Here is a 21,375-nt window from a genome sequence, read left to right on the forward strand (position 1 = left end):
GTCTCGACTTGTAAAGCGGCACAGTGTACAGTCTATTGTTTAGAGAGCCTTTTTCGTCACACTTGTGTGCTAGAAAAACAAGCCAAAGAGGCGCCGCCTGTAACAAGTGGTGAACTTTAACTCTGAGCAGAGTTATTTCCTGGTCTCAACCTTGATCTTGACCAGGACTGTTTTGTAGGTCGACTTACTTGGGCTGACCCGCTCATATTGATGGTTGGCTGGGTTATTTTCCCAGTCAGTAGTCCAGCATGAAGGAGATATGAGGGAGATGAGTGCTCTATGTGAAAGATGAGTGAACTGAGGCAGAGAGGCACGTAGTTGGAGTGTGATGATTGGATAATTGGATGAGTGCTTGATTCCTTTTGTTGGACAGTAAAAACGTATTGAGGATTCTCCTAAAAATCGGACTAGGTCATTCAATGCAGAACCGGATGGTTACATAACATTAGGTAAACAATAAACACTGACTGACACAAGACGGCAGTGTAAAATGTCAGGAATTGCTATCACTGGTTGAGTTTTTCCAAGGAAAACATTCCGACCCCAATAAACAGCAAGCATGGGAGCAACGGGTCAACCAGCTATGTTCCTGCTTCACTGCTCAGGCTGTTCATCATTTGCTGTGCTGTCGGCAGCAGTTTATTTTTAAAGGACACTCTCTTCCAATGTCAAGTCACGTTCCTCATGGCCATGCAGTGCAGCATTGTGGGTCTACTGGAGCAGCTGTGTGTCTGAGTGTGTGTGTGTGTATGTTTATAGAGATGGCCAGAAATACTTGCAAATGTATCTTTCTACAATTTAATAATGCTTCTTCAACAAAAACAATCTATTCATTATCTTGTATCATCAACTTCAATTCCCTGTGCTGTAGCAAACTGATGGCGGCTGGCAGGGAACAGCGATGCTTTGTTCTAAAGTCCCAACAAACATAATTTCTCCTTGTCTTGGCAAAGAGTTGTGCCTCTGCCAGAAAGGTAATTCCTAGCATGCCCACCAGTCAACAGTCAGACCTTCTGAGATGAATTTAAATGTTTTGGTGACGTCAAGCCACCACTGGAATCTTGGCTGTGACTTTTGGCTTGGTACATAAGAAAGAGAGGGGGGGGAAGGGGGGGGGGGTACAAACAAGTGGAGAGATAAGATAGTGAGGAGGAGGTGTTTATTTAGGGGTGTTGTGTCTCTGGCATATATAGACGACAGGGATATACTGAGAGAGAGAGAGAGAGACAGAGAGAGAGAGAGAGAGAGAGAGAGAGAGACAGAGAGAGAGAGAGAGAGAGAGAGAGAGAGAGAGAGAGAGAGAGAGGGGTGGGACTGCTGTGGGGGAGAGGTACCAAGGTAGACAGAGCTTGAAGGGCTTCAACCAAAATAGAGCTTATGAAGAACAAACCAAGGTGGACTATCACAGCTACTACTCCCTCTCTACCTCCACTCTCCTACCAACCAAGGACTGCAGCTTTGACCCTGAAACAGCTATGAACAAACGGGTCACTTTGGCCAACTGCATTGCCAAAATGTATGAGGGGGGCAAGCTGGACAATGCAGGAGCCGCCTCTGGAGCTGTGAAGAAATCCCCTTCCACCACTGGACTCCTGACCACTCTGGGAGGTGTGGAGATCAAGCTGATGCAGCTGGAGGGCAGGGTGGAGCAGATCGCCTCTGGCCAGGCCGAGGTGCTCCGCAGGCTGGAGGTAGTCTGCCAGGGCCTGGGCTCCTTGGAGAAGGACTTGGCCCAGATACGAAGGAGCCATGAAAGGGAGGGAGAGCTCCAGACTGGGGATGGTTCAAGGACTGCCTCCCCTTGTGCAGGAGGTGGGGAGCCAGCCTTGCTGTCAGAGGTTAAGGGCCTGTACGGGGAGATGGTAGCTCTGCTGAAGAACCTGCAGCAGGAAGGGAAGAGGCAGAGGGAGAGGCTGGAGGGGATAGAGGGCTCGGTGTCAGCCCTGGACAGGGTGCTGGGCTACGTGGGCGAAGTGTTTCGCAGCTCCAAAGTAGTGGAGTTTATTCTGAAAGGAGTGGTGCCCTGGAGGATCAAAGGCCTGCTTGGCAGCAGCACTCCTCTGGAGCAGGTCAGTCCATTCCTGGGCTTCATAACAAAGTCTCTGATCTCTAAAAGATCTTCCCATATAAGTTGGCCTGTATCCCATAAACCATGAAAAATCTCCAGGTTGGGAAAACTTGCTGAGAGATTTCATTTTGTTTAACTTTTGTCTTGTTTGTTTAAACATTAATACGTTAATACATGCTCCCTGTTTACAATTATGTGTTATTAGCATGTCGGCGCTTCAAATATAACTTTTATGACTTTCTCAATAGAACAAGCCTAAAATAACCCTAACCCTGAAGTGTATGTGCAGCTCACTCAGCCAGACTTTGATACAGGTGATGCAACCACTTGGAAAATGTTATTCCATTCCAACAACAGTGCTGCTCTGTTGGTTCACTGAGAGGATTTTTTCACAGCTCTGCCTGGGATGATGGCACGTGATGCCATTGCTGTGTGACCTTTATTGAAGTCCCAATATTTCCTGTGTCTGGCAGACAGCTGGGTCCAGCTCCAGAGCTATTCAACAATGACAATGACAATTGTTTCATGTCTTCTGTAGATAGTTACGGCTACTCTTCTAAAAACAATTTAGTGTTGACCATTATCATCACCAGTATACTCAAAGAACAATAGATATGCCATTATTAACGGAAAACTCCCTATTAAGAGAAAGGCCAGATTGGTTACTGAAAGCATCGTCTGCATTAAAATAACTTTCCTATGCCGCCATAGAAATGCTTTCATTAAATGTGTGACAGACCTCAGTCCTAATTAGTGGGCAAGTGTAAGTGGATTGACATGTGTGTGATTGTTTCAGATTCCTGCTTAATTGTTTCCTCCTCTGTCGTCACCATATAGGGTCAATGCTATTTCCACCATGGAGCACAACCTCACCAGCCTAATGAGCACGTGTGATTTGAAGTTGGGCTCCTGTCCAGCAAATGTCATTTGACCCCCTTACAGCAAAAATCAGTAGAGCTAACCTGTGTGGTTGTTTGGCTAGCTGTTTGGAAACAATGCAAGCTGTGCATTGCTGCAGTGTGTTTGCCAAGATACGGATATCGACTGCTTCCACAGTGGATTAAAGTTGAGGATGAAACAGACCTGTCAGGGCTTTTTTTCAGCATGAGACAACCGCATATTGAAACTTAGGCAGATATGATATGAATACCTGATGACAAGTCAACAATTTCATCATTACAAATATTTGACAACACATGGCATACAGTATGTTCATACAGTAAATTATTATGTTCGGTTGGTCAGAAAAACAGTGTGGCAGCCTACCAATGCCCACCCAGCCACCAACATACACATGCGTCTCCACAAACACTCACACTGTAATCACACACCTTTAATAACTCTGTAGATGCAGATTGCTGTTTTAGTCAAACGTGGGGCCACTGGGGACATATGCCCATCACTGTTTGAAATGTTCGATTCTGTCCATACTTTTTTAAACCTCCTTTAAGCGATGGAACCAGCTGCGCCACAAGTAGCCTCTCAGCAAATGTGAATGAATCCTCGTTTGTTGTTAGTTCCCATCGAGAGATATGCCACAGCCCACAGATAATCTGCATCTCTTTTGGATAGGCTTTGTGACATCCACAGCAAATGGGAATTCTGGATTGAAAACAATTGGCTGACTGGCCAATAGGTTTGCATTCAGGTTTATGCCAAGGTAGAGGGTTTCCTTGGTCGAACAGAAGACATGTCATTGCAACATGGCTGATTATGAATCATGCGGTTTTCTTCTTAGAAAAAAGATCATACAGAAGATGAGAGTCCAAAACCACAAGTCCGCCATCAGGGTACACAGGTGGAAGAAGAGGGATCTGAACCGGCAAAAGGTGAGGCACTCTCACTCTCAGAAAAAACAGTACTGAATTGTACCTTTAAAGGTACAATGGCTTGTCAGTGGGGCAATACTCTCTAAGGCAATGGTTCTCAACCTTTTTGGCTTGTGACACCTTAAAACAAAGATGAGTAAGCAAGCTAATTAGAGCAGAGATCCAACAGAGACAGGAAGTTTTTGTTCCAAAAAAAGAGTAAAGGCCGGAAAGTGAGCTTTGAAAGGCAGAAATCTCAGCACCTGGCCAAGCAATTGTTGAGCCATTGGTATTGATCAAGAACCCTATCATACCCTACAGATGATCATTGATTATGGTTATTTTGTGCTATGAGACAGTAAAACTATTACTGACTGTACATCCAAAGTGGCCAATTATGTACCTCTAGTGAGAAAGGCGTACCTCAGTGCCCTGGTGCAAAAATGTACCTTTAAAATTGTACAAACTGGGCCTTTAAGGGTACTGCTCCAGTGACAAGCCCTTTGTACCTTAACAGTGTCACCTTTGTACCTGTAGAGTGGCAAAACTGTTGTTTTACAATGAAACAGTCATAGGAATTTAACTTCTTTCAGATCTTCAAACACGATGTTCATGTTTCTTGTTCTTTGTATGTGTGAGAATCATAAGACACAGGAACCAACATTTTACCAAAAACAATGTTGTTAAAAACTAACACTAAAAATAGAAATTAAAGGATGAAAACAATTCCATTATTTTCTTTTATAGACAAAAATAGTTGGTAGTAGTTGCAGTAGTGTAGTTGCAGTAGCTAACTATGCTTCAGAATGCCAACTACTAAAAACACTATCCAAATTTGAATTTTGTTGAACTACCACCAAGCCACTGCAAAATGCAGTTAAACTGGTTTTAAGCTACTGTAATTACATGTAGTAAAACAAATGAATGGCTTTGCCTTGAAAATCTACAGATACAGTATAAAATCAACAGAGAATAGTACATGTATGCATGCTGTGAAAATGTGAATGGGACTCTCATCAATCTCCTCCTCCTCTGCAGACACCAAACAGATTCCTGAGGAGGTGAAGCTGGAAGATCATGAAGCTCCATCTCCAGCTCCTCCCTCTGAGTCTCCTGACTCCTGTCCATCACAGAGTCCCTCCTCAGCCCAGCAGGGAGAGGCTGCTCCTCGGTTGACCAGAGATGGGTCCACCAAAGGCTCTCGCAGGCCCAAGGAGGTCACCCTGAAGAGCCGAGAGCCCACCAGAGTCCAGACCTTCATGCCAGAGCCTCAGGAGGACACAGCAGCTAAAACCACAGCCCCTATGATACAGAGGTATGCTTATGACAAGATTAAATTTGATTAAAAATGTGTGTTCCCTGTGCAGAAATTGGGCCATGGTAGCAGCAAATAGTAATAGTATTCAGAATTCAGAAAAGAAGAATAGGATATGCATAAGAATAGATCAAATGGGGGTTATAGAAAAATCCAACACTCGTGCATATTATGTAGAAATAAATAAATGAAAAATGTGTCAAAAGTCTGGATTCCAGCATTAACAGGATGTGCAAAATGGCAGCAGTAGTATCAGTCAGCAGAACTGGCTGAGACGGAAAGACTGTGAGAATGTAATTTATGTGAGCGATAATGATAGTGATTCCTGGCTGTGTCTGGATTCAAATATGATATTAGATTTCCAATTGCTTTTGGAAATGCTATTCAAAGGAAATCCATGTAAATAGCTTCACATGCTGAAGTAGCCAACTCTGACACTGATAATGTTTTGATACAGTTAAATTCGGAAAACACTTTTCTCTCTTATTACTGATTGATATAAATGTAAGTGATGCAGTGGTACATAACACGGACTGTAAACTGACCTCCAGTCAACGATTATCATAAGTCAAACAACTACCAGTTGAAACAAAAATCAGTTACATTTTCTGAAATGCATTAGTTATGCCTTTGTCCCTTCAAAGACCATATCCTCATTTCACACCAGTTCGATACTACTTACCATCATGGATACTGTGAAGTTATCTTATAAGGATTTATATCAGACTAAAAAAGGTGGTAAATTCTATTCTGCAAATATAAAACTTTGTAAACTGAGTTTAGGTGGGTTTACCCTTTATTACATTCCTGACAGATGTCCAAAGTCAGTCATGTGTGTTTACTCTGGTTTCTTATATTATCTTCCAGCCACACAATGTAGATAAATAGTCAGCAGCCCAACCATTCCCCAACAGAGGGATTAACTGAATAGTGACAGACAGTGCTGCTGACAACCAGCTGTCAGCTGTCTTGCTCAACAACAACACAACTTATTTAGTTTCTTCCCACAGATACAATACACCAACAATATCTCAAATGTGACACAGTGCATTAATCACTCACTCTCGACAGGGAATTCATGTACTAACCTTCGTAGTAATATCAAAACCCTCTTTAGGATTACCAGTGAACTCTTACTACCAAGGACTGGAGAGTACAGGAGAGTCATTATGAGAACACAGAGATCATCAGAGTACTGACTCACAATTTACAGCTGCACTAGGCAAGATTTTTATGTAACAAATCCCAATTCACAAAGCAATAGAGAAGTCCTGTTCCCATTCCCACTAACTGAAATGCTGTAGATTTGTCCTATTTGCCCAATTTAAATTCTGGTGCCGAACACAGTCACTGGTGGGAAATTTCATCCACACAGAGACATGACAAATCAAAACTTGAAGCTGCACTATGCAATTTTGGCACACACAATGGCAGTATGAGTTTGAGTTTGAATTTTGAGGTCTTGACTACCCAGAATTCCTGTAGGGTGTAAGGGACATCAATACCAATCAATACCTGGAATTCATGTAGGGTGTCAGGGTACAATTTCCAGTTTTTGTCACTCCCTGTGCGCTGGCCAAATCATCACAAATGAGTTTGAATCAAAAACAATACTTTTTTAAGTGAAATTGAGATGTTTTACCCAAAGTGTGGCATTAGAATCTGGCTTCTTTTTTTTTTTTCAAAAGTAGCCTATCTGTAATTTGATTACTGTGTTTCTGACAGTAAATGTAATTAATTACAGGTGCAAAAGCTATGAAAAAGCTATGAAAGGCTCAAGCTATTGTTCTATTAGATTTAGAGCAGTTAGTACTGTTTTAGATACTGATACTTAATAGCCTTGCATTTGACAAATCTTTTGCAAAGAGAACCAAGCAAAACATTAGCTTTTTTGTCATCCACTGTTCCTAATGTACCCTCATCCCCCACCTCCCCTCCCACATGCACTCTTCTAATTGTTCTGCCATCTATAATTGCTGCTTTGACAGGAAGCCAGTGGGAACGTTTACATCCAAACCACTACAACCAGCTGGACTCCATTTATTTCAAAAAGCTGACAAGAATGGAGAGCACTTCTCTAGCAGGTCAACAATTTAGTTAGGGCAATCTCCTCAACATACAGAGCTCTGTCACATGGAATCACATTTTCATTATCTTCAATGAAAAAATATTCATTTCCTGAGGCACTTGCATGTATTTTTATTCATAATGCACTATATTACAAGTGTAAATGCTGCATTTTGGACATATGTTTCTGCTGTTACCCATGTTTTAGATGGGTTTGCTTTGCTTCACTGTAACATTCATCCCCAGTGTTGGGGAGTAAGCAGGTTACAGCAGTTTCAATGTTGATAACTAATCTGTGACAGTTATTGAAAACAAAAGCATAACCAGTTTGCAGACACTTTACAGACACTGAAAAGCTAATTCACTTTCAGCAAAGCAATCAGGAATCTCTACTGAATGACATTCAGAAAATAACCTTCCCACTTTAACCCATACTGTGTTAGCCAGTGCATTTGTGGAGGACATTTGTGCAATTAATTCCCCAAAGATTTAACCCTGGTGATCACGCTGTGTTCTAGTAGCAGTCCCGAGATGGCTGCTGAAATGGTTGCTGAGGCTGTCACCATGGAAATGGGGGCTCCTAAACCTGCCTCATTACCCATGACAACCACCAGTACTGAGGAACCCAAGCCAGAGGTCAACCATGAGGCCATCTCCCTGCTACCTGCCAACGACCAGAAGGCTTTATCTCCAGTAACAGAGCCAGAACTGAGTCAGAACTACAACGTGGCTGCCGGCCCGGCGGACACAGAGCCAGAGACTGAGGTTGTTAATCTCCAGACTATGCGAGAGGATTCAGGACAGCAGTGTTCTGTACAGCCGGACCTTCAGCCACCACCGGAGGAAGAAAAGGACAGAGAAAAACCCACCACCCCGACACCAGTCCCCTCAGGTAGCAGACATGATGCTGCCTCGGCGTCCCAGTTTGCAGTCATAGGTAAGCTTGGCACACCCACCACAGAGAGAGAACCATCTGAAAGCTTGAAGCTACGTTTTCAAAAGTTCAAACTAGCTAGTTAGTTTTGAAAGCGTGAAGCTCAATTTTGAATCTTTGCGGGAATTAATTTGTATTCGTGTTTGGAGGTTTGAGGTTCTGTGGTCATAAGATTAATTTTCAGAGCTACGAATCCTGGGATTGCTGTGAGCTTCTCTAGGGTTAGGGTTGTAACAGTTGTAACTTCAGTTGTGTCAGCTTGTACATGATGTCCCATAAACTAGTGGGGCCCGGGGACAGGGCCATTTGCTCTTGGCCAATGTAGCTGTAGGAACGATGGGCCTTGCCTCCATCTACATGGCTAGGCCAACTGTGCCAAGGCTTTTCCGTGGGTTAGCTCTGAAAGGAAGGATTCGTAGCTCTGAAAATGAAGCACTGAAGCTTTGTGAAGAATGCTTACATGTAACCATTAATCAGACTGATACAAACCTTAACATGGAAGTTTAGAAACTTTTTTCTATTTCAACTGGAATTGCAAAGGCTGATTTTTTTATTTCAAGTGTGCAAAACTTTCTTACAACTACAGAACCTCAAACACGAGCACAAATTAATTGAAGCTAGAAGTAATATGTACCATGTTGAATGGCCCCTCACCTCTGAATGGTACTTAAATTCAATATAAGAAAAATTTGAACAGTGTGGTGGAAAATTTATTTTGGAGTTAATTTGTATGCTTTAGCTCTGTAGTGTTGAATATATATAATTAAAAATAATTTCACTCACTAATTTTTCTCAGTTCCAAATTAGTTTTTTGGACTAATGGATAGTCAAGAACTAAACTAGTCTTTCCATAGTTCTTTTGGGGCTTTGTGCAAGCATATGCCTTAGACACACACACACACACACACACACACACACACCAACAATCAATCCCTGTTACCTTGTCCTCCTCTCCTGTAGATGACTGTCCACCTGCACCGGCGCCCTTTGAACACCGCATTGTCAGCGCCAAGCAGGTTCCCATGGGTTCCTATTACAGCGTCAAGCCCAATGAGGTTCTGGGAGGGTAAGTCCATCCTTTTCTGTTTGGCTGGTGCTGTCCAAATGAAAAAGAATATGATCCTGTCAAGGCTCATAGTGTTATTTGAAACATAACGGTCAATCAGAGTGATGGAAAAAGTGTACACACCCAAGGAGATGCTGACTATTTGAGCAAATCAATTGTATAAAAAGAGCAAAATTAGCCTCACACTCCTCTTTCCAGTTCAACACAAACAGACAAAGAAAGCTTTGTGCTGAAAGGTCACTGGTCAAATACTTGCCAAAAAAGGTTTTATTGGAGAGCATAGGGAGACAGGGGACATTTGCTTCTTTGTCTACTATGAATCCTGATGTTGATGAGCTTCTGGGGATAAAAACACTGAATATGTAAACTCAACTCAGAGGCAGTGCTGAATGGAAACTTTTGGATAGGACACTTGGAAACATTCAGCCAGATGTCATCTTGCATTATTATGATGTACATCCCATAAATTTCCATGCTTGTTTCAGTCCCGCTGGTGTCTGTGCAATGTGCATCATAATAAAATGCATTGCACACAATAACTCAGGCATCCTGGTTATGCTTTTCCAGATACTTGTTACTGTCTAAATCACAAAATCTAGTTCAGTTCCTAGACATACTGCCCCAATCTTGGTGTGAAGTAGGGTTTGACTGATATGGGTTTTTGAAAGCCGATCATACTGATACTGATAGTTTTGGACTGACGCTGCTGATTGGCGATAATTTGGACCAATATTCAGTATCTTTATATTCAACAATTTTCAAGCCAAAAAATGCAACAAAAAAAAAGAGCATTCAGTATTTCCCCCAGAATTTTATTCTTGTCAGGGTGGAAAAGCCTCTGGGGTGCGTATGCATGATTGGAGTGAGTGAAACTCTTCGACTCGTAGGGCTTTGCATGACCTAAAGAACACATACTATAATTCCCCTAGGCACTGTGTATTGCAAAAAGTGTTAACACACAAACAAACAAACAAACCAATGAGCCAACAAACACACAGAGCCTGGCTCTTATTGAGGTGCTCCTCTCAAGCGCATACAATCCAATCAAAATGTCATATTAGAATCAATTCAGGTTGAGGGCTTCCCATAGACAACCAGTGTAGTACTGATCAACTCTACAGTAATCAATCAAACTGCATCATATCCATCATATCGGTGGACAACATGACTGGCCTATATCCAATTTTACTAAAAGGACAACATTGGTCCAATTTAGACAAACCAATATATCAGTCTAACCCTAGTGTGACAATCACAGAGGTTTCATATATCTTCAATCCCCTCTGGTCCTCTATGGTTAAGCCCAAACACAACACATTAACTGGGGTCGCCCACGGTCTATTTATATCGCAACTATGGCTTCAATATATTGTCAGCTTGGCACCTGCTCAGTCATCTCTGCGCTGCGACCACAGACCTCCAGATAATAACAAGAGCAGCTAGCTAGCCCTGCACTCCCCAATGGTAACTCAGTATGGCATTCACATATAATCAGAGCGGTGATAGCTAGTGTGGGCAGAGAGATAGCATGTACGAGCTAGGGCTGAACACTGATTGGAGTTTTAGTTCTACAGACGCAGAGCTGCTCTGGAGGCAGAAACAATCTCATTGGTTGGAGTTTAACCTCAGTGGGCGGATCTAAAGTACCATAGTTTTTCTGGTTGTTAGACTGAAGCAGTGAAAAAGTCCAGGGGTAAGAGAGGTGGAAGCTAATATTATGAAGCCTAGCACTCTTGCTACAAATCCATTTGTATTTTTTAGTTATATTTTGACCAAAGTTTGTTCTTTGCCATTCAAATTTGCCAGGTATCTAATTTTCTCTGGCTCCGCCCATCAAGGTTTAACTCAACCAATCAGCCTCCAACAAATATTTGTATAACTGAACAGCTGGTAACACAGACATGTCTAAGCCCTGTCAGGCTACAAATAAACTCTGGCTGCTCCTCAGGTTATTTTGGGCAGGCGTTGAGAGGGCTCCATTTGCATGCCCCCCTCTTCTTTTCAACATGGTCAATGCCATTTCAGAGGAGACACCGATGTGTTTGTATGGTAACTTTCTGCCTCTGTCTGAAAATGCTTTTGAACCCTGATACACACAGAGTCCAATCCACTTGTCAACTTGTCCAATTCACAGACGTAAGACTTGTCTAATACAGTGGTTCTCAAACTGAGGTCTGGAGGAAGCCCGGGGTCCTTGATGGGTTCCAGAGTGTCCCCAGCAAAATAAGGAATAATTTAATTTGAACTTTAATTCAATTCACTTGACTCCAGTGACTGTTCTGTTGTAATCGGTTTCACTCTCACCACTGTTATCTCTCTCCACTTACAGTGTAGACAGTTCACAAGTTCCATGGGGTCCTTGAGGAGTTTCCATGGGGTACCCAGCAAAATGAAGAGTAGTTAAATTCCACCATAATTACATTTTCTAGAAATGATCCTCGAGCATGTAAAGAATGATTATTATAATCATACGTTTCACTCTCACTATTGTCTCTCCATGTACAGTGCAGAAAGTTTTGTAATTCAATACTAAATCAACAATATGGAGGTCTGTGGCCCTAAAGAGTGTCTATGTGGGGGTCCATGACATGATTTGAGAACCCCTGGTCTACATACAGCTAACTAATAAGTAATATACTGTATCAACCTCATACTTGAACATTATCTCTGTGTTTGTACAGGGGCCGGTTCGGTCAGGTCCATAAGTGTGCTGAGCTTTCCTCAGGTCTGACCCTCGCCGCCAAGATCATTAAAGTCAGAGGAATGAAGGAACGGGTGAGTGAACAACAGCAGGAAATACACTGCCTTCCCCTTACCTACATACCTTCTTCTAGGGTTAGACCGCTATGTGGGTCTGATGTTGCCCTTTTATCAAAGATGGGATCCGGTCCAGTCTGTGTCATCCACCTCTGATATGTTGCACTTTGATTGATTACATATTTATTGTAGAACTGATCAATATTAGATTGGTTGTCTATGGAAAGGCCTTAACCTGAATTGATTCTAATGAGAGATGTTGATCAGATTCCATACAAGTATGCATGAATATTTATTATTATTATTAGTAGTAGTAGTAGTAATAGGAGTAATAGTAGCATAATTCTGATTTATTTTCAATGGAGAGTTTTAGTGTCTCATGATGGTCTAAATGTTATTTCATATGATTCTCCTCCCTGACAAGAAAAACATTCTCAGGGAAACACTGAATACATTTTTTTTTTTTTTGTTTTTTTTGGCATGAAAATGGTCGAATTTAAAGATTAAATATCAGCAGCTTCAATCCCAAAATATCAGCATTGGTACTGGCCTTCAAAACCCCATATCAGTTGAAGTCTACCTCCTTCCCGTCACCTTGTCACCCAAGCCAAACAAGCTCCATGTTCCTGTGAAAGTGATTTATGAGTCACTGGTGAGCAACATCCTAGCTGTGGTGTTTGCATACACACACACACACACACACACACACACATACTCTCTCTCTCTCTCTATTTCTGTGTGACCGCAGATACACACATCTTCCTGCTGTTTGAAAGAACGCATTCTCATCTTACTCTTCAGTCTACATCTAGAACTCATTCCTCATCCCAGGCCTTCGACATTTGGCTTGCATTACAAATCTTAATCTTCTTCAAGTAAACACTTTTATATAACGCTGCATTTGACCTTGCCTCGGCCAGTAATGACAATTTCACTCTATCGTGTATTTCTGCCTCTGATTTCAGCCTTGGCTTATTTAATCAAGAGTAGTAGAAATAAATGTTGAAGAGTTCTGACATTTCAGATTAGCGCCATTCAGATTTTTCAGTACCTGCATGATGTGGAGTAAAAAGGGTTGAGGGTAGAGTTATGATTAGAGGCAATAAACAATCCTCTAGTCACCATTCTTGCCTATCATAAAAGATCCAAATATCAAAAATGAAAGGTCATTTGCACTAATATAATTGCCCCCTCTCTCCTTCTCTCTGGATTTCCCTTAACAAAGGATGAAGTGAAGAATGAAATTGGGGTTATGAACCAACTCAACCATGTGAACCTGATTCAGCTCTATGATGCCTTTGAGTCACGGACAAACCTAACATTAATCATGGAATAGTAAGTTTCCTGACAGCAACAGTTGTACAACAGATTCCTTTCCCATTATATTGCTCTTGTTGTGAGTTTTAGTGGTTTCTTGTCATTGTTTCCTGTGAATCGGACAGCGTGGAGGGCGGCGAGTTGTTTGACCGCATCGTGGATGAAAGCTACCAGCTGACCGAGCTCGATGCCATCATCTTCACCAGACAGATCTGTGAGGGGGTTCAGTACCTTCACCAGCAGTACATCCTCCACCTAGACCTCAAGGTAACGCCGATAACGACGTTCTTCATCTCAAGGAAATTATATCAATGTATGATTTCAGTGAACAGATTTGCACAGTTTGAACCACAAGCAATACAGATCTAATATTGAAGTCAGACCTTGAAGCCCCAGCACTAAGGGCTGTTTTCATGTCCTTTATGTTATCTATTTTATATTGTATTCTTAAGCCCCATTCGCACAGGGTTAGTTTCTCCAGGGTAATTGTAATTATTAGTTGAGCTATACATTACGCTTAACCCGGAGCAACCATGTCAGTGATTCCCTTTTGACCCCAGTATAAATTCCAGCCCCTGTGTTTTTTAGCAGATAATTCTAGTCCCATGCAGAGAGACTCCTCTCAAGGGTTCAGCTAATATTTATTACCCCTGTTACATTGCAATTCTAAACCCATCTGAATGTGGCTCCAGCCCCTTAAGTAGCCCTAACCTCAGTCATGTGAATGCCATGCTCAGTGAAGATTACTTTACCTTTTTTTTTTTTTTTTTTTTACCATGTCTTTAATATCCTGTTGTTTCCACTTGCTTCCATCTCAGCCAGAGAACATCCTGTGTGTGAGCTCTACAGGAAACCAGATCAAGATCATAGACTTTGGCCTTGCCCGCAAGTAAGTTCCAATGCTTATACCACAGTCTCAGATAAGAAAACAAAGCCAGATTTATAGAGTTGCTGTTGTTGAGTTGCTGCAGCCTTTCTTTGCTCAAGGGCTTCTCGGTGAGCGTGGCCTTCTTTGCCTAAGCTGTGCTTCGAATTTATTGGCATTGGAAAGCTCACAAGAAAGGAAAACATTCTTGAAACTAGTCATTGTGAATGTTAAACCAGTGCCGATTTCCTCCAGTTTTCATCATAGAGATGTGGCATTACCCCAAGCTGGCAAGCTCCATTACAGCCAGCGGCCATGGAGGGAACGCTTCCTTTGGAATCAATGAAAGCTGCTCCACTGCCGTGTTGCGCTGGCATTGTGGTAGAGTTGCGTTGGCATTGTGTTGTGTTGACACTGTATTGCACTGGTGTTGCGTTGGCGTTTTCATCCAATGGAAGCTTCCAAGCTCAAACATCATCAAGATGTAATCCTTGATGGCTGACGAATGCATTCATCCTCTTAAAGTGCATTGAAATAATGAGAAATAAAGTTGTCATTGGTTGTTTTTTGGTGTATTAAATGAATGACATGCCACATAGGTTGTGATGTTCTTTTGACAGACAAACTCCAAAAAGCAGTGTTGGTAACCTACTATATTAGTGTCTGGCTGCAGTTTGTTTCAGCTCAGCTTTTTCTTTCACATTGGTGCACAGTGTAAAAAAATACCAAAGCTATACTTCTGCATATTGATGAGTCTGGTCCAGACGCTTTTCCCCTCTGCTGCTCTCTGTCAAAATAAAAGCGCTCTGTGGAGCAGCTAGAGCGACACATTGACACCATGCTGACAGCAACCTTTACCTTTAACTATTTTTGAGGGTTTGCCGATACTGACCTTTTATTAAAAATTCAATATTGGCCAGTCGGTGTCATCCACCTCCAATACGATAAACATGATGCAGTTTGTTACATACACATTTATTGTCTCAATTGATTTCAATGAGACATTTTGATCAGTATGCATGAATATGTATGATTCTTATTCTTATTATTAGGGGCCGGGCAGCTCTGCTGCCGGTCCCTCTTGTATTTGCCAATGTTATTATTATTCTTCATCTTCTTCTTCTTCTTCCGAGGAAATCTAACTTCCCATGCATGAAAATAAACCAAACTTTGCACATAGGTCCAGTCCCATGCCAAACTTCCTCAACTGGAATTGGGGGCCAATAGTCCTGATGGTGGCGCTACAGCAACCGTCTAAAGTTTAAAACTTTGAAAATTCATAACAAATCAGTCGTACGTGCTACGGCTTTGCAAGTTTCACCAAAATGTAGGCCCAAGTGAGCAGAAATGTTCAGATGCTTCGAGCTGGCAGGAATTATGAAGTCCATCACTCTGTTTTTCTCAAAAACTGTAAAACTAATTAAACCTATCTCCTCCCACATTTTTTGCTCAATTGACACCAAACTTGTTACACTGCATCTCCAGACTGTCCTCCACAAACGATCCAGCCAGATTTTTGAATTATCAAAAATTGAGCCCACAGTGCATCACAATGTTTTACTGTAAACGGTACTGTAAACAGCTACTGCAAATTCTCGCTAAATAAATCTCCAAAGTTCATGAAAGTAAATTACAAAATTTTGCTGTCATGGTAGATGAAGTGTGTAAAATTTCAGAATTTTATCTCAAAAACTGAATTTTTGACAGTATTTTGAATTCTGCCCTCATGTAAACTATTGCAGTCAATGGAAATAGAGCGTCTTTAAACATCAGTTTTTGGCTTATGGAGCAATCAATCTTTGTTAAAATAACTTACAGACATCTCTATGTTGTCTAGATGAAGTACGCAAATTCTCTGAATTTTGTCTTGAATACTGAATATTTGACACTAGTTTGAAATCTGCCTGTAAATGCATGGACAGCTGTTATCAAGCACCCTGGTGGTTGTGTGAAGCCACCTCTAATTTTCCCACTTCTTAGGTAGCTCGACTTGATCACAACTTGCCATTGGTGGCGAAGGTTATGAGTTTGAGCCCCGGGTGAAGCAGAATAAACATGCTTATGCTTACTCAGGCATTGTGCTGTGTGGATTAGAGACACATGATTTCAAAGATGTTTTAATGATAATTATGGTCCAGGCAGTTCTCCTGATGGACCCTCATGTATTTCTCATTCATCCTCCTCTTCTTCTTCCTCCTCCTCTTCTTCTTCTTTCTCCTCTTCTTCTTCTTCTTCATCTTCCTCCCCAAAATGCCCGGCCCCGACACTGCTGCTATAATTCTTATTCTTATTATCCTGAGTTTCAATGGATTTTAGGAATTTTTTTGGCATGAAATTGGTCAAATTTAAAGAAAGTGAACATTGACATTTCTCCCCCAAGACTATAGATTAACTTCTATTTTAACTGTTGGATCTACGTGGTTCCTCAGAGCACAAACCATTTAAATGGATACAATTTTTCCAGAACATTTTGCCCTTTTAGCATTAACACCTCTGTAGAAGCTCAGTAGTAGTCATTCTCAAACATTAACCTGGATATAGGACACAAGGAAATCATATTACTTGGGGATATTTTGCGGTGAGTGGTACCAGGTACCCAGAATGACAGGAACTAAGAAGAAACAACATATTAGTCCCATTTAGCTTCACTTCATTGGGTACCAGTGCAATTCAGGATTATTTTTTCTTTTAAATTTTAATAATCATCTGGTGTGTGTGTGTGTGTGTCGCGTCTCCAAGGTACCGGCCACGCGAGAAGCTGAAGGTGAATTTCGGGACTCCAGAGTTCCTCGCCCCAGAGGTTGTCAACTACGACTTTGTCTCGTTCCCTACCGACATGTGGAGCGTAGGTGTGATTACGTACATGCTGTGAGTGTCACACACACACACACACACACACACACACACAGACTTGTATAACTCTACTTGTGAGGACCCTATTATCAGAGAAACAGTTATCATGTTACTTATATCCCTGCTCTAAACAGTGTAGTAATGTAATCCATGGAGATGTGTGCATCAACAAAGGCAAGGCCTCGCCTAGTAAAGCATTAAAAAAAACTGCATTTTGTGAATGAAAAGCACTTCCTATCCAACTACATTTGAACATTTTTGAATTAATGCATGCATTCAGAAAACCCTCACTGGACAAATGTGTCTATGACATTATGAGAAAATGCAAACACTGGAATAAGGAAGTAAGCAAAACACCACAGCAGCATAGCTATGTCATTGGAACAAATTTGGATTCTGAAAATAAAAAAAATAAAAAATACCTCTCCAAATGCTAATGTTCACCCAAAACTCTCACCACGGTCTTTTGTTTATACCAGATGTCTCGCCTTAGACAGCACTTCTTAACCTCTGTGGTCACATCCCACCTCATTTCAAGCCTCTCAGCTGAGGAAGTTTTTCCACCTGAAAGTAGTTCCTATGAAATGGACTTAAAATGCGGTGCAAAGGTAGCAAGTTTTATTCTTCAGATAAAACCACAAATCAGTTGGACGTAATTTATTAGTTTATTCTCTACAAGACCTGTTTCCATGATCGTCCGGTCTTTCTATCTGCCCCCTCTTGGTGAGATACTGCCCCAATTTCCACATACACAAGAATAGAATTGTTGCCTGCACTGCTCCATACTGCCCCCCCACTAAAACCAACGGTTCAGTTGTGGCCTCAGCTGCATCCACGGCATACGTGGTGAATGACAGTGACCTGGCTTTCCTCACTAACTGATTCAATTAACTCTAATAATCTGACAGCTGTTGGGGGAAATGTAGGGCTCGTCCAGAATGAGTGTCTGTGTGTGTGTGTGTGTGTGTGTGTGTGTATGGCCTACGTCATACTGCCTGCCAGGCCGGCTAGTATGAATACCTGGCTGGCAATGTCCCACTTGGCTCTGCAGTGCTTACTTCATTAGCATCCTCCATTTAGAGTCGCGCAGCATGCCGGCGGGTTTTGCTTCAATTTCTGTGGAATGCAGCGCTGCTCCTTTTGTATCCACTGACCTCAATCTACTGTATGTGCTGCAACTCAGATTCAGGAAAACGTGGTCACACAAAGGATACTTAAGATACTTAAGGTAGAGAGATGCTTATAAACTGCTGACGTTCACAATAAGGAATCGCACACACACAGAGAAAACCTAATGTCTAATATGTTGTGCTTGTTTTCAGACTGAGCGGCCTGTCTCCCTTCCTCGGGGATAATGATGCAGAGACCATGAACAACATCCTCCATGCCAACTGGGACTTTGACAGCGATGCCTTTGAAAATGTTTCCAACGAGGCAAAGGACTTCATCTCCAGACTGCTCATCCCAACCAAATGGTATGACTTTGTTTCTTTTTAACTGATTTCGAAAGTTTGTAACATGAAATTTGCTGATGCAAAAATTTGATTGTTTCTCTTTGTACTAGTTTTCTGAAGAGCAGATGTATACTTGCTTTTTTTTTGTCTCTTCAGCCTTATTTAGGGATGAAAATTGGTCTTAAATCTTATTTGAACTGGCCTTTAAAATGTCTTAAAAACTTTTAAATTACAGAAACCTTGAGTCACCATTTTTCACCATGTTTTTTTTATGGTTTTATTGTGGTTTTCCCTCAGAAACGTTTATTTCTGGATTTTTTCAGTCAAAATTGTCTTCATTTAGATTGTGCTCCAAATATTGTGATAATATTGAACTGTGAACCAAACATTATGTATCGAACTGAACCATTTGCTGAGTGTATCATTACATCCCTACTGTTTGCCGATATATATGAATGATTATTATTAGTAGGTAGTAGTGGTATTACTGGTCACAGTCTGAGAAATCTACTTGGAAAAAAACCCCACCCTCAGACAGCAGTCAGCCATCAAACCTTGTAGCTGAGATGGGAAAACAAGGGACTCAAAAATGAAAGAAAACAAGGATAATCAAAAAGAAGTGACAGAACAAGTACAACACAAACAATACCAGAGCAGTCTGCAGGAAAAGTAAGACAATGACACACTGCAGCTGAGAGTTAAGTTGGGCTGAGTAAATGGCTATGGTATGGGTATGGTACTGCTTTAATTACTGAGCCAGTGTCTCATTTCCAGAGGTAGGGGGCGCTATAGGAGAAGGCTCTACTCCAGCGGTTTTCTTTCAAGTATATGGAATGACAAGCAGTCCCACATCCTGTAAGCAGAGAGTATGGGTGGCCTTGTAAGGAGGATTTAATCCTCCAGAAAATTGAGATGCAAAGCCATGTCATGCCTTGCAAGTTTAAAGTAGGACTTAATCAATGCATTGACAGTGAGCCAGAACACCGGGGAGATCAAGACCAGGGTAATGTGGTGGTGTTTTGTGGTTTGCATGAGTACTCCAGCTGCTCAGTTTTGAATAATTTGGGTATTTGAAAGTGTGAGGTTGGAGCAGCTGGATAGTAATGCACTGTGGCAATCAATTCTGGAGGAGACAAAAGCGTGTATCAGTTTTTCAAGGTTGGTAAAGGACAGGAAATGACAAATCTTCAAGGTCTTTCTAAGGTTAAAATATGCTGTTTTGGATAGATTGTCTTTGTGTGACTGAGAAGTCTGAACACTAATATTTTTGACAGAATTATTTGTGGTAACTGTACAGGCATTAAAATTAAAAAGAGAAGTCTGATAATGGGGTCTAAAATGAGCATTTCAGTTCTATCTGCACTGAGCAGCAGCAAGCTGTTTCTCATCCTTCATTTAATTTCTAAAATACACGATTCAAGTTTATTTAGCTGAGTTGTATCACTACGTTTTATTTCTATGTAAAGTTGTGCGTTCATTGCATAAGAGTGGAAGAGATTGCAGTAATTATGGATAATATGATCAACAGTATCAAAGGCTGCACTTAAAGTCACAAGGAAATGGCATTTTGAGAGCATCTTGCATCCTTAATGTGGTGTATTTCCTGTCAGATAGGTGTATGGTATGGTAGAATGAGCTAAAATAGCAAAAGTCATTATTCATTTCAGTGTGACTTTAATTCAAGAACGAGGACTAACACAGATCCCTGCTGCATGGCAAGTAGCAGGTTTTTACTTTGATTAGAGCTGTTTCAGTGCTGTACTGAGGTCTAAAGACAGGCTTATAGTGCTTTGGAGAGAAATGAACGATTGCAATTGGTATGTATTTTTTTGGATCTTTAGGGTTGAGGCTGAGCCTCTTTAATAATCACTTGATAATTGTAACTTTGAGTCAGAAACTATGCCAGAAGAGGAAAGACTATTTACAACAGCAAAAACAGATGTGATGTAACGTGTTACTGTTACTCTGCACACATCTTTTGGACAATACATCCTGGAATAGATATGAACAGTCCAAAAAATCAGATATGAGCAGCAATTCGGATCCCTGAAGAGCAGAGGTGTATTGGCAAACTTAGGGCTCTCCACTGTGTACTCCAACACGGCCATCATTGTGTGTGTGTGTGTGTGTGTTGCAGTGGTCGGCTGAGTGCCTCTGGCTGCATGAAACACAGCTGGTTGAATAACCTGGAGGAGAAAGCCAAACTGCACCGGGTCAAGCTTAAGTCCCAGGTCAAACTACAGCGCTACCTAGCTGCCCACCGCCAGTGGAAGGTGGGGCGCACACACACACTCACACTCACACACAGACACACACACACACACACACACACACACACACAGAAACACACAATAACAAACTAAACTGAGAAATCATTTTCTTCCCCTTGCAGAAACATTTCTACGTGGTTGCCGCTGCCAACAGACTGCAGAGATTTCGGAAAAATCGATCCATCAACAACACTGTGTAGCATCTACAGAACGATGGATTAATACATTTTCATAAGAGGACTAGCCTCTGGCCTTTCTGCACTTGCCCATTCCACTGGGGTGTGTTCACTAGGATAAAACATTCACAAGGTTGGAAGGTGGAAGTAGAGCTGCTGGACGTTACTGAGGCGCGTTGCTCTGTCACTGTGTGCCTACAGTTAAGTGCCATCTAGTGTGTGTGTGATAGCTAACAGTGTCTGTTGTGCTGGGAGTCCCTGTTCATACTGTACAATGCACAGAGGCTTCAGTGCTCAATGTGCTTTAGGATGCAACTTCAATGGAGTTAAGTGCAACAACCAGGGTTCCCACAACTTTTCACTGATGAAACTTTTCCATGCCTTCCCTTTGGCATTGGTTTATTTTTCACTTTAAAATCAAGGAT

The 21,375-nt window shown here is 41.6% G+C and overlaps 1 protein-coding gene across 1 annotated transcript; it reads left to right on the forward strand.

The window, feature by feature from the left end:
• The first annotated feature begins 1,475 nt into the window (after nucleotides 1–1,475).
• mylk3 (myosin light chain kinase 3) lies at nucleotides 1,476–21,247 on the forward strand. The gene is made up of 13 exons (XM_071926146.2): nucleotides 1,476–2,069; nucleotides 3,807–3,897; nucleotides 4,915–5,191; nucleotides 7,777–8,195; nucleotides 9,153–9,258; nucleotides 11,940–12,033; nucleotides 13,241–13,350; nucleotides 13,458–13,599; nucleotides 14,151–14,221; nucleotides 16,937–17,065; nucleotides 18,373–18,525; nucleotides 20,642–20,777; nucleotides 20,897–21,247. The coding sequence occupies exons 1-13, from the start codon at nucleotides 1,476–1,478 to the stop codon at nucleotides 20,972–20,974; spliced, it is 2,400 nt and encodes a 799-aa protein (XP_071782247.1). The 3' UTR covers nucleotides 20,975–21,247.
• Nucleotides 21,248–21,375: the final 128 nt, after the last annotated feature.

Source organism: Centroberyx gerrardi, chromosome 1 (assembly GCF_048128805.1).
Source record: "Centroberyx gerrardi isolate f3 chromosome 1, fCenGer3.hap1.cur.20231027, whole genome shotgun sequence".
Classification (NCBI taxonomy): Eukaryota; Metazoa; Chordata; class Actinopteri; order Beryciformes; family Berycidae; genus Centroberyx; species Centroberyx gerrardi.

Coding starts and splice junctions, on each gene's coding strand:
- mylk3 (XM_071926146.2), top strand. CDS start 1,476: ATGAACAAACGGGTCACTTTGGCCAACTGCATTGCCAAAATGTATGAG. Junction 5,192..7,776: donor ACAGCCCCTATGATACAGAG/GTATGCTTATGA, acceptor GCTGTGTTCTAG/TAGCAGTCCCGAGATGGCTG. Junction 8,196..9,152: donor GTCCCAGTTTGCAGTCATAG/GTAAGCTTGGCA, acceptor CCTCTCCTGTAG/ATGACTGTCCACCTGCACCG.